At 31.6% G+C, this 14,462-nt stretch overlaps 1 protein-coding gene across 1 annotated transcript in view; it reads right to left on the bottom strand.

Annotated features, from left to right (window-relative positions):
- LPCAT2 (lysophosphatidylcholine acyltransferase 2) overlaps positions 1 to 14,462 on the bottom strand; it is a 76,837-nt gene that overhangs the window by 27,776 nt on the left and 34,599 nt on the right. The window contains exons 9-11 of the mRNA XM_051979865.1: positions 12,847 to 12,929; positions 9,655 to 9,780; positions 7,353 to 7,506 (exon numbers count right to left, since the gene is read on the bottom strand). Coding sequence (XP_051835825.1) covers positions 7,353 to 7,506; positions 9,655 to 9,780; positions 12,847 to 12,929 — 363 coding nt within the window. The remainder of the gene's footprint in view (positions 1 to 7,352; positions 7,507 to 9,654; positions 9,781 to 12,846; positions 12,930 to 14,462) is intronic.

Raw genomic sequence — 14,462 nt, 5'->3', positions numbered from 1 at the left:
AACCATCATATATTATACAAAAGAAGAGAACACTACAGATGCCCATCAATTGGAGAATGGCTGAATAAATTATGGTATATGAATGCTAAGGAATATTATTGTTCTGTAAGAAACAACCAGCAGGATGATTTCAGAGAGACTTGGAGAAACCTTCATGAACTAATGCTAAGTGAAATGAGCAGAACCAGGAGATCATTATACATGGTAATAACAAAAGTATACGATGATCGATTCTGATGGATATGGCTCTCTTCAACAATGAAATGATTCAAACCAGTGCCACTTGTTCAATGATGAAGAGGGCCATCTACATCCAGAGAGAAGACCGTGGGAACTGAGTGTGGACTAGCATTCTCATTCTCTCTGTTGTTCTTTGCTTGTTTTCTTTCAGTTTTTTTCTTCCTTCTTGATCTGTTTTTTCTTGTACAGCAAGATAACTGCATAAATATGTGTACATATATTGGATTTAACATATATTTTAACATATTTAACATGTATTAGAGTACCTGCCAGCTAGGGCAGGTGAGGGGGGGAAGGAGGGGAAAGTTTGGAACGAAAGATTTTGCAAGGGTCAATGTTAAAAAATTTCCCATGCATATGTTTTGTAAATATAAAGCTTTAATAATAATAAAAAAGAGAACAGTGGGAAGAAATGAAAAGAGGATAGAGATTTTCCCTCAGAAATAGGGAACTTTCACACACTGTCTCTGTCACCATGAGTGTCCTCCTTTGGTCTCAGTCAAAGAAAGGTAGAAACTTTCAACCAGTTTGAATTAAGTAAGCTTTTAGGTCCAGTAGTAACCATGATAGCTTTGGCCTCCCTCTGCCTCCTCCCAGAAGAGACTTGGGGAAAGGGGAAGGTGGATGTTTTATAGAGCCTGTCTATTATTGCTAATGTTGGCGAAAGTACCTTATAATTTCTGAGACATAATTGCCTGCCAGAAAGAATAGAGAGGCAAAGCAGATTGAGTCAAAGACACTTCCAGCTACATTGTTCAGTCTACTCCTGTAGGAAGAAAATTGGAGAAGGGAAAAAAAAATTCTGGGATGGAGAAGCTAATTTCAAAACTCTGTGTTCTTATTTTCAGCAGTCTTATACCAAGGAAGTTATAAGGACTGCAGTTTTCTGAAGAGATTAAAATCTTTACTATCATATCTCTAACCCTGAGATTGGAGTTGGAGAGGAAAACTGAAGTCAAGAGAAAAAAAAAAAAGTAACCGATTCAAGATAGTAGATGCTCAAGAGCTAAATTTTATAATATGAAAAATGTTGTAGGAATTCAGATATAGCAAAGAGGCTTGCCTTTATGACATGAGGGCAAGCAAAGATGTATGTTGGTTCAGTCTCTGTTCTGGGCACCTCAGAAGATGGGGTGTCATGGAAGCTACTAGACAAAAAAGGTTGAGGCAAATGATCTTTTCAGAAAAATTATGGCAAAAACACCATCAAGATCACTCATGGAAATGCTGTGTGATGAGCTGCAGAACTAATTCACAGAGGGACAGAGATGGGAAGACCTTGATGACAGGTAGGCCAGGGGCACAAAGATCCAAAGATGAAAGATAGACAAATGAGCAGATCACAGAAGCCCCATTCCCCTCTTTGGTGCCCCAGAGCTCTTCACAATCACTTTCAAAGAGGTACGAGATATGCATGAAGCAACCTGATTTTTATAATTTAAAAATTCTAATGTTAACTTATACTGTGTAGAAAGCATCACAAACCCAGCTCTCACCTTTTTCCCTTCTTTTCAAACTTTTTTTCTGATAAATCTATCAATAGCTGCTTATATAATAGACTTGGGAAAGCTCTGTTACCATTGGCAATAGATCCTTAAAAACCAAGATTATGAGGGCTAGTATATCTGGTATGTAAAGTAATCCCAATGGGAAAGTTATTTATTCTAAAACATAAACTACCAGCAGTATAGCAAAAAAAAATATTTTCATTTTTATCAGATGCTTCTCTTCTTACTATAAATATATTATTCTTTTTTTAAAATGATATGATCAGGGCAGCTAGGTGGTGCAGTGGATCTAGAGCACCAATCCTGAAGTCAGGAGGACCTGATTTCAAATCTGGCCTCAGACACTTAATACTTCCTAGTTATGTGACCCTTGCCAAGTTACTTATCCCCAACTGCCTCAGGGGAAAAAAACAAACCAAAAAAACCAAAAAAACAAACAAACAAAAAAAACACATGATCCCTTCAAGCTATTATCCTCTTTCTGCTAAAAACAAACAAACAAACAACAGCAACAACAACAAAAACTGGTATTGAAAGAATTGGCAGATTTAATTGCTCAGCCACTATCAGTAATATTTGAAAGATTGTGATAAAAAGAAGGAAAATTAACATCTTGATTTTTAAAAAAGGAATTAGAATTGAGTATGCATAGATTATGTAAGCCAATTAATTTGACTTGGATTCCTGGAAAAATTCTAGGACAGATCATTGAAGAGATGGTTGAACATTTAAAGAGGAATTTCTTGATCATAAAGAGTCTTTAGTATGAATAGGTCATATCACAACAAATTTCCTTTTATTTTTTGTCAAAGATAAAGAAATCATTACTAAACTAGTAAACAAAAGGAATGCGGTGGTCAGTTTACCTAGATTTTAGCAAAACTTCTGATAAAAATATTTTCTGCTATTCTTATGGAGAAGATGGAGAGATATAGACTAGGTGATAATACAATTAGGTGGTTTCAGAGTTGGTTTGGTTGGTTAAATGATTACAATGAAAGAGTTGTTAAATGTTTCAATGCTAATGCAGCAATAAGTCTGAGTGGAGTATTTCAGGAATGCCACATGACTGTGTACTGTTTGATATTTTTATTAATGACTTGGATAAAATCAAGGATGGCATCCTCATCAAATTCTTAGATAACACAAAGCTCAGAGAGAGAGTTAACATACTTGGATGAGAGAGTCAGGATCCAAAAAAGATCTTGGCAAGTTAGAGCATTGGCCTGAATCTGATATAATGAAATCTGGTAAAGAATAAATGTAAAGTCTTACATGTGGCATGATTGCATACTTAGAAAACTCTGGAGCAATTCTTTGTAAAGTTCATGAAGCACATAACAAATCAGTTTTGCTCTACTAAAGACAATACTAATGCCCACATAGCATAGATTGTATGTAACAAATCAATTCTTAACTACAGACACTGAGATTGGAATTAGGACTAATTATTTCCATGTAAGTTACTAGATGTTATAATAAAGATTTCAAATGCATAATGGGCAATTAAAATAAATAAGACTTCACAGTTCATTTCCCATCACCTATATTTCCAAATTGGCCCTTTCTAATTTTACTCATGTGAGTGGATGATTTAATGCATAGTAAAATGCTATATTTTTTTCTAATTGGAAAGAGCAAATAAGGAAGTTTGCCATTGCTGGCACTCATACTTTAGCACTCTGAAAAAATAAGAAGAGCTAAGAAGGAGTCATATTCATATCAAATAATGTGAAAAGGTAATATAAGATCTACAGAACAACCATAACTTGAAAATTTTGATTTACAAGAGTATTTAAAGTATACACAGAATTTTGTATTTGATATTTTCCTATTTGCCATTTATATCTGAAAAGGCAATAATGCTAAAATAAAAAAGGATTTTATAACTATGAAAAAGTCAGAATTAGGAAAAAGTCAGCAATTTAAAAATATTATTCACTACAAAAACAGTGAGTACTCATTAAAACTTTGCTATATATATATTTTTGGTCTATTATCTACAGAAAGGTATTAAACATAGTAAGTTTTATCTTTTTTTCTATTCTACAAAAGTTTAGAAAATTACCCTCCCACATTGCATTGAGCACTATGAATCATTCTTTGGAATTTGAATGAAATAATACAAATAGAAACAATGATAAAACACACAAGATTTAGACTAAAGCTAAAGGTGATAATTTTCAATTTACCTTCAAAGAATATCCTAAATTAATTATAGTTAGAACACATCCTGATTATAAATTTCCAGTTGGCATAACATTTTGATTCCAAATTCTATTTTATATAATTACATGACTTGCTTGAAATTCACTTCTCAGATACCTTGAGGATTCTATGCAAATTCATTTCAGTCATAAAGCATTTATTAGGTACTTATTATTTGCCAAGTACTGGGGACACAAGAAAGTTAAAGGAAACAAAACAGTCCCTGCCTTCAAGGAGTTTACATTTTAATGGGGGAGATAAACAGGACTATAATTAAATTTCACATAGATAAAAGTCAATACACTCATAATTACATCATAGGGTCATATTATGATAATTATACATTATTTAATACATGTTTGTTATTATTGGAAGGAATATGTTTAGTTAACATGTATTTGAAGTGAAGGAGAAGGCATAGAAATGGTCCTGTATACCTCAAATTAATCCCCAATCATACCTCACCTATTTATGTGGTCTTCTAGATGTTTGCCTCAAAGAAAGGCAATAAAAGTTGAAGATTAAAAAGAAAGTGGAGAATAAAACTCTTAGGAATGATTTGTACCTATGCAGACATGAAGTATTAGAATTATAATAGTCAAGAAAATAATTCTGCCCCTTGATTTCCCTCTTCCCATCTATCTTCAAGCACCAATCACACCTGAAGTCAAAAAAATGCAGTAATTAAACCTTTTCTGTGTTTATCCCATCAAACTTTTTTCAAAATCATTTCATATCTGATTAAGGGAACCAGTTATCATGTGGGTATGGGTGTGTACGGGGTGTGTCAGTGTTTCTTACTTGAATGATACCTCCCTTTAAAACAAAGCAAATTTCACATGTACAAACATGCAGGTCTATTAAAAACAAGCCAAGTGAGTTTCTTGTGCCCCTTCAAAAAGTTTTCCTCTGCTTGCCATAACAACTGAGCTCAAAACTAAATTGTTTTAGCTTGGTTGAAGCCAGTCTCTGGTTAGGTCTTACTATACATACTTGAATCAAGAAAATCCATGGTTAAAAAATTCACATTGGTAGATCGAAGAAATCCATGCAGAAAAGTGAATGACTAATTATGATGACTCACCATCCTTCTCATCTCTAGAGGCAGTTGTCTTTCTCTAGATCAGAGGGAGGCAACCTGGCTGACCAGAACTTTGTATTGTCATAGCTCAGGCAACACCTAACATATGAACAAAAGGACTTCAGTATTCAAAATACTCAAAGTTAGAACTTCACTGACGACTAAAAACAAAAAGATTATTTGAATTCCTCATAATTGTATGTATCATAGAATCAATTGAACTGATGAAGGGATCTATCAATCACCAGAAAGAAAGGACTAGGATGGTTTGTAATGATAACCCAGAGTGTCATCTGAAGGACAGGATAAGTGCTAGAAATCTTTTTTACAATTTTGTTTATTATTATTTTTGGCAAATGTCTTTTAGACAATGTATAAACTTTCATTTTGATTCTTACCCAATTCCCCTTCATGTTTCCTGTTCTTACTGTTTTTACTCTAAAATATTTTTTCTTCTCAACAGGCTTTGGTTTATAGAAGTGAGGATGATTTCTTGAGCTATGCTATAGAAGGTACTATATAAATCCCGGATCCTAATTATGTGAAAGAATGGTTTATACACAAATGAGAAATCATTTAAAGTTCTCTAACCCAAAGCTTCTTAAACTTTTTCCATTTACAAACCATTTTCACCTGAGAAATTTTTATGTGATTCCAGGTATATAAAATAGCTGTATAAATTAAATATTTACTGATAATAAATCTTAATTTTACACCCCCACATTAAATTACAAATTGGGTTGTGGACCACAGTTTAAGAAGCTGGGCTCTAACCTACCTCTGCAAACACTTTTTTTTGCTTAAATATGTTTTATTTGTACCACAGATTTATTTTTGTACGACATCTATATTAAAATACATTAAAATAAAATTACACAAAAGATGATGAATTTAATTATTTCATATCCAATTACTGTGTATTATTGTATTATAAATTTTTGTTGCCTTCTATTGTACCTATGTTAATCAATTGAGAGATGATAAATTGCATTATTATCCCTTTTTTATTTTGTTTCACCCTCAAGCATGGTATAATTCTGGCAATGTGAAAAAGATGGTGGATTTAAAATTCAAATCCTGACTCTTCTACTACCAAACTTTATATCCTTAGGCATATCACTTAGTCTTTTTAAATCTTAGTTTATTCATCTGATCCATAAAATGAGATGGTTGAATTAGAGAGTTTCTAAGGTTCTTTTAATGTTTAAATCTGGGACCCTAAAGGACCAGTTCCAACATTCCATTTGAGAGGAAAGTTGCTCAGCAGCAGTTTAAATATTAAGCAGTTATATCATTCATGTCGTATAGTAATAATAAATACATTAGCACATATCTGGATTTTTTTAAATGAAATTTTGTAATTGCTTAAATTACTATAATAATTTCCTGACTTCTGTTACAAAGTGTTTCTCTGTTCCTAATAAAGAAACCAAAATTTTTATGGGATAGTTTTTTCCTTTCACTTTTTGCCATTTTGCCATCACAGTTAACTTATGGCTATAAAAGTAACTATACCCACAGCTTCTCTTTTGCTTCATTTTATGAATTTAAATCATTAAATTTAAGTAACACTAAGTAGACTTGAAATATGTCTCTTTCTCACACACACACACATTAATACACACACGTGCATGCATATGTACACACACACACAAATGATACCTATATTATCAATATGCATATATCTTAGTTTTGACAAATGTAAACATTCTTTCCAATGCTGTGAAAAAAATTCTCAATTCTATTATATCATTACTTTATACTAAAAGGAGTCTTTCTTTTCCAAATCTATTTTGATATATTTCCTTTTTTAAATGATTTAACACTGTTCTGAATATAATTTGATATTTTAAACAAAAAATTCTAACAAGATAAATACATTGCAGTTTCATAAACTTTAGCTAATATTAAACATTTTGAATTGCTTGCCAAGCCTTATGATTTATAGCCTATATATTATACATTAGCCTAAAAAGTTTCAGTAACATTTTGTTTCTAAAGTTTAGAAATTTACAAAGAAAAAATTTTACAAAGAAAAACAATTCTAAAAAATAACAAAATTCAGATTATATAAATATCATCAAATATTGGATCCAGAAAACTTTCACAGAAAGAAGTGCAATACTTCTCTCAATTTAGATTGTTACGCATCCTGTCAGTCACAGTGGCTATACCAAACTGATTTTCTTTGATAAAAGAGTGAGTTTAAAGGTGGAGATGGGGTAGAAAATATTGACAGTAAAGTGAAAAACAAAGAATATCAATAATGCATTTTAAAAGTAAATAAAAATTATTAATTAAAAAATTAAACAAACCCTGTCAAAGAGTGCAAAAAGCTGTCTCAGTACGTCGGAAACGGGCAATTTTAAATACGCTGCAAATTCATCAATTCCAATTCTTCCTCCTTTTGAGGCAGTTGCAATAGCAGCATATTCATCCAAATGTTTACGAATACTTTCCCAATCTAATCTAAATAAGAACAGGCATAAAAATAATTTAGGGGAAAAATTAAAATAATCAAAGAGTAGTTAGAAAGTCTTTAGATATATTCAATATAAAAATACAACATACATACATTTTACATATAATATTTTTAAAAGGTAAATGGAAATATGATTTTAATTTATGTAAAAATATATTACTGCAATAACTATCCTTTGCACTAGTACTATGAAAAAAGAAAAATAATGGAGATGAATTAGTTCATGTGGTGAGAGATCATATGAAGTAAACAAAATTAAATCCATATATCAACTGCTTAATAAGTTAATACTATTTTTTACTGTCAATCCCAGGGCAGATGAAAAGTATGCATAGAGACAATGCACAAAAACCAGATTAAGATGTAGTCCCTGTCCTCCAAGAATTTATAATTTATTTAAGAATATAGAGCTCCTATAAATAAAATGTCACTTGACAGAGCAAATCCTGCTATTGAAGAAGTCCATTAGACACTATTTAGTTTCCTAATGTTGGGGATAAATATTTCAATATTAGAATTAATAAAAATTAAAATAAAATAGTAGCAAACATACTGTGCATTATATAACAAACCCTAACTTTGCAAAAGTTAACTAACATATTTCTTCTATATCAGATTTCTCTATCTGAACTTTCTAAAGTTACAGAAACATTATGAATGTCAATGTAAAAACAATCAATCAAATGATTTTATTTCTCATATGGGAAAAATGCTGTAAAATCAATATATCCTAATATTGAACTCTGATATCATAACCAATTATAGTTTTGGAAATTCAACTCAGTTTTTTTAGTTTGCTTTTTTTTTTCCAGGAGACTGGGAATCCTAGGCAGCACAGTGGGTAGACTGCCAGGACTGAAGTCAGGAAGACTCATCTTTGCAAGTCTTCCTCTCTCTCTCTCTCTTTTTCTCTGTCTGTCTCTGTCTGTCTGTCTGTCTCTTTCTCTCTGTCTCTCTCTCATATACATTCATATGTATATGAATATATACGTATACACACACATATTATATATAATGGCTATATATAGGATATTCCTATTCCTATATCTTTGTTAAAAAAAAACAAAAAAAAAAAAAAACAAATGTAGTAACAAAAAATCTGAAATGATTGAAACAAAAGAACAAATTATGACCATTACATATAATATAAACCATAAGAAAGTGAGGACTCAGCAATTATGTTCCTCAAACTAAATGGTTCAGTTTGAAACTCTCTAAGACTTAGACTTGCACTCAATACCTTAAAGAGGTGTTTGCACTGACATGTCTCTCATCTTTTTTTAGACAATAAGACTCAAAGAAATAGATTATCTTTGGGCCTGTTACAAAAATGTTTCACAGTAAGTATATTTAAAAAAAGTGATGATCAGAATACAATATGGTATGGTGCAAAGAATCTATGAATCAGCAGACTTGAGTTCATTGACTCAAAGGATAACCTTATACAAACTGCTACATGCAAACTGTATTTTCATCTGGAATATGAGTTATTAGAACTGAATAATGAGTAGCTATATGGCACAATCAATAGAGTGTTGGACCTAGAGTCAGGACGACTAATTTTCCTAAGTTCAACTCTGGTCTCAGACACTTACTAGCTATGTGACTATGGGCAAGTTATTTAACCCCTGTGTGCCTCAGTTTCCTCATCTTTAAATAAGCTGGAGAAAGAAAGAGCCAACTAATCCAGTATCTGTCAAGAAAACCCAAAAGGGAATCATGAAGAATCAGACATTATTGAAATGATGCAGTAAGGCTGAATGATCCTATAAAGTTTCTGGTTATCATGAATTACTTAATGTTAAAACAAATCAACAAGTTCTGTAGGACTATTCTATCATCTTGATGCACTCTCCTGCACATGATCCATCATTAAAAATATGTACATATGCCAAGAAATTACTTCTAATAGTAACAATGGAATTGTGTTTATGCAGACCTACTATTTTTAGATTGCTCACAAGGCTAATTACCAGAGAAAAAGTAGATGATATGAAGACTTGGCATCACTAGGCCAATGTAAGTCAGCTTTAGAACTCCAAATAGGAAAACTGAATAACCAAAAGAGAAGTCTTTATAACTTTAATAGAAACATATATGATGAAAACACAGTATTCAACTTAATATGTACTTACTTCAATTTCTGACTAATTTTAGTAAATTCCACCAAACCAGCTTCCATAGGTAATGTAAGTTGTCCAGCTGAAATCATCAATCTGCAATCTTCATAAGTATGGTCAGTAACAGGTACTCCTAAAGCACTAAAGAAAAAGTAAAACATTGATTTTCAAATGATTTCTCAAATGATGATTTTTATTTTTTTACTAAGCTTGAACTGATCAGGTAACAACAGTACTTATTATTATTTATAATGATAGCTCTGTTTTGTTTTGTTTTGTTTTTCTGCCAAAGAGCCCAATTTTAACTACTTAATCATTGAACTTTTTTAAAAATGTATTTAATCTCTACATGGTTGTGTCTATATAACAGAGTGGGCATTTTTAAATTTTATTTATTTATTTTTTAGAGCACAAATGATTGAAACACAAAACTGGAAATCAAGGGATGTGAGTTATTTCCATCACAACTCTAATGCTATTCAGCAGAGTGACTGAGAAAGCCACTTTATCCCTGAGGATGTTAGATTGCTCATCTGTAAAATAGGAATAATGTTACCTGCCCTTCCTATTTTGGAGGATTAATTTGAAGACCAGGATCATAGCCAATACGTCTGAATCTGGACTTAAATTAAGAGTATTCATACTCTAACCTTCATACTCTAACACCATGTCATACTGCCTCTTATAATGTAATCAATTAATTTAAAAGTTTAAAAAAGATGCTAAGCAAGTTAAATTAGTTGCATTGATGTTTGATACCAAATTTATAATACTTAATAAAAATTATTTTAAAATTCAAATAGCATGAAAAAGTTTACAAACATAATACCATGAACAAGTACTCTAGAGAAAGGATAATAAATTGAAATGATAAATTAACCTAAAATAAAAGGGAAAAAAACTTACTTGTAAAATGTGGATAGGAAAAAAAAAAGAAATATAAGGCATGAGCCTCTATATTCTTATCGCAAACGTGAAAAAAATCACTTTTATTAATAATTTTTAAGTGTACCCATTTGATGTAGATTCTAACTAATTTTTTTTTCTTTAGTTCTGAGCATAAAGTTAGTATGAAGAGACAAGAGAAAAAACTCATGGAAAAATGTTTTGAAACACAGAACTAAGATAGAAGGTGGTGGGTTTTTAAAGTATAATTATAATATGTATACTAGTTAACAAAACTACTATGAGAAATATTTGCCAAATATTTATACAATTTTCCTCTACTCTCTCTCTAGCCAAAATAATATTTTTATTATCTACAGATTGATGAGGTATGGTTTCAGCTAAACACAAAAATACCCCCCCCATTATTTTCTTACCTTTTTCTTTATCTTATAATACCTACATTTTTTTTTGCTTTATTGATGCACTTTTTACACAATACTTACTGTTTATATCCATAATTACTAATTACCAATGAACATTTTTGTAACATAGAAAACATTAAGCAAAACTAATTGACCAAAGGACTTTATCTGACTCATGTCCATATTCTGTATTCATAATCCAGCTATCAAGAGCAGGAAGAGTTAAATGGTTCATTGTCTTTTCTCTGGGACCAAGATCAAATATTGTAATTAATCCAAATCTGGGAATTTCAGGAAAACTCAAAATTTTCCACTGATTGTGCTACTGCACTGTTCCACTAAACATAAAATTAGTGTACCAGTCTTCCTGTAGCCCCTCCAACATTTACTTTTTCCATCTTTTAATATCTTTGCTAGTTAGAAGGATGTGAAAGAGACCCACTAAGTTTTAATAATTTGAATTTTTTCTATTAGAAATTTGCAACTTTTTAAAAATTTTGACTTGTTGGAAGTTTCCATTCCTTCTCTGAAAACTGTCTGGTTTTTATTTTTATTTTATTTTGTTTTTATTTTATTTACTTTTCTATTAGTTGTTGGTCTTATATAATTGTTTAAATTACCTTTATATCTGGCTAGCAAACTTTTATCAAAGATATTTGTGCAAAAGTTTTTTCCACTTTTTTCTTATGAAGGAAGCTATGTGGTTCAGTAATTGATGCCAGCCTTATTAGGAAGACCAACTAAAATGCTGCTTTAGACAAGTACTGACTGTGATTCTTATCAAGTCACTTAACTTCTCTCAGTCTTTTCCTTAAGTGTAAGACAGTGACAACAATAGTACCTACTTTACAGAGGTGTTGTGAAAATTAAATGAGATAACATACAAGTGCAATGTGGGATTTTCTTCTTTATGTAATATAGTATCCAAATAATCCTACTCTTGATTGAATGATCAGAACTGAAATTATTCCAGTGGACATTTTAGGCTATGAAATGGGATCTAGTGAAATAATAAACCAAGTGCTTTGCAACTCTTAAAGCCCCTTTTAAATGTTAGCTATTCTCTCTTTTAACTGAAAGGATACATTTGTTCATTATAATTTCCAATTGCTGAAGTTATGCATGATTCTCAGACTTTCATCTCTTTAGTTTTATAGTTCAAACTAATGTAACATCTCTCCTAGACTTCCTAAAATAAAATGAATATATTCTCAGATCATCTAAAAAGATTATTCTCAAATGATCACAAAACACACTATCTTGAAAAATAGCTCACTTGATGTCCACCCCATGCAAGTGGTAAGTGGTGTAATACAGCAAATTTTAATTATTACATTTTCAGTGTGAGCATTTATATGTCAGAAATTAGCAAATGCTAGAATTAGAGCTTGATTTATTATTTTATTGATTTTCTAGACTTAAGAAAGCGACAGATAAAATGTAAATAATGTAGATCAAGCTTAAAAGTGTATCCTGCATGCTTTTTTTTCCCTGTAGAGTTAGTTGTTAAACATCTATCAACATATCCCTGACCCTACAGAACTATTATTGAAATTTTATAGGCTCCTGATGATATAATCAGTTATTATCCTTGGGACACTGAAAGGTATGACAAAGACTAATGAACATGCAAGGGAAATGTAGAATAACTTATTTTAATCTTCTTTATAAGGATTATGAAGCATAAGGGACCATCTGAAAAAAATACTATGTATATAGATATATCTATGCATGTTGTTCTATGTATGGGTGGGTGGGTGTGGGTGGCTAGGGTATGTAAGTGTGGATATGTATATGTATGTATCTATCTCTATATGTATATAGTATCTATCTATCTATCTATCTATCTATCTATCTACTTTCTCCTTGTGTCCTCAAGCTTTGCATGGACACTTACTTTGCCATAATGTTCCGGACATGAGTGGCAAAAAGAACAGGATCGCTTTTTTCTTCATCATTGGGAACATGAACAGGCATAAACTGGAAGACAAATTTCAATAAGGAAAATCACATAGGTTAAGAATCATTGTCAAAATTATCTTAGCTTCTCAGTATCTGCTCATTTCTTTCAGTCCAGTCTTTCAACTCCATCTAGCTGGAAACATTACTTGCATCATTTAAGTTTCTTTTTTAACATTTATTTTCTCACATTCTATACTTTCTACTCATTGATTCAAAAAACATTTACTAGCAATTTTCTGGCAATTATGGAATAATTATTGAATGAAGGAAGTCAGCCTGGGATTTTTTTTTTAAAGCATAAGTTTAATAGTGCAAGATCAATTCCAACTGATTACGTCTATTGAATGGCGTGCTAGTGAATGGATGATATGTTGTGAAGGTGGAGATCCTATGTTGAAAGGATGATAAGAGAAGTATCAATAAATCAGTGACTAAGCTTTAATAGAAAGAACAACCGAATGAGTCAAGAAACAGGCTTTTAAGTGTCAAATGGAATATAAATGTGGCCTTTTTAAAAAATTATCTTAAAGCCAATGTATATGATGGCAGCAGTTGAGGTAAAAAGGAAAAAAGGAAGACTGAGTAGAGGCTAACATATTTGAGAAAAATGGGAGACTACCTAATATGACAGCAGGCAGTGGTGATAAACATGAGGGAAAAGCTATGTAAATGGATAATATAGACTTCTAAAAGATTTAAACAATTTTTAAAAGCAGGAGCTCTTAAACTATGGTCAATGGATTTTTTTGTTTTAATGGTTATATTTCGATAGAATTGGGTTTCTTTGTGACCTTATATTTTTTAAAAATTATTTTATGTACCTAAAACATTATCTGAGAAGTACACAGGCTTCACAGACTGCCAAACACTAGGCTCTAAGTACAAAATAAGTCTAAATAACCTCTGATTTGGAGGAATATTGGGGAGCAAAGAATATGCTCACCCTTCCTCTTCTGGCTCTATGAAGAAAGGAGAATGGAACAGATGACTTCTCTGGGAAAGGACCAAAAGGAAATCATTGGTATTAGGAAAAAGATAGGTTTTAGTTTTTCATTTAAACTGTCATTATTTTTATTTATATGGTTTTCCAGAGTCAGAGGAAGATAAAGTCAGAAGGCACCTTGGGAAATACATTATCCACCCCTTCATTTTACTGATAAGGAAACTGAGGTCCAAAGAGGGGCCATGATTTATTTAAGATCAAAGAGGTAGTTAATGACAGGTCCAGGACTACACCTCAGCTCTTGATTCCAAGTCCATTAAATTATAATGAATTGTATTTTCTTTAATATTGAATAGCCAGATTTTGCTGCCATATTGCCGGCAATTATATAGTGCTTTAAGATTTACAAAGTGCTATTCTCATCAGAAATGGCTGAAAGAAGGCATAACACACTCATTGAGTATAGAAATCTAGATTACCCTGCAGGAAAGTAGAAGGAGAAGAGAATAGGAGAGGACCATAGAAGAGAGGGCAGATTGAGGGAGGGAGTAGTCTAAAGCAAAACATTTTTGAGGAAGGATAGAATGAAAGGAAAGAAAGAATAGAAT

The sequence above is a fragment of the Antechinus flavipes genome, chromosome 2 (assembly GCF_016432865.1).
Source record: "Antechinus flavipes isolate AdamAnt ecotype Samford, QLD, Australia chromosome 2, AdamAnt_v2, whole genome shotgun sequence".
NCBI classification, from domain to species: Eukaryota; Metazoa; Chordata; class Mammalia; order Dasyuromorphia; family Dasyuridae; genus Antechinus; species Antechinus flavipes.
The sequence above is the reverse complement of the archived record's forward strand: the minus strand, read 5'-3'. Positions and strand labels throughout refer to the sequence as shown.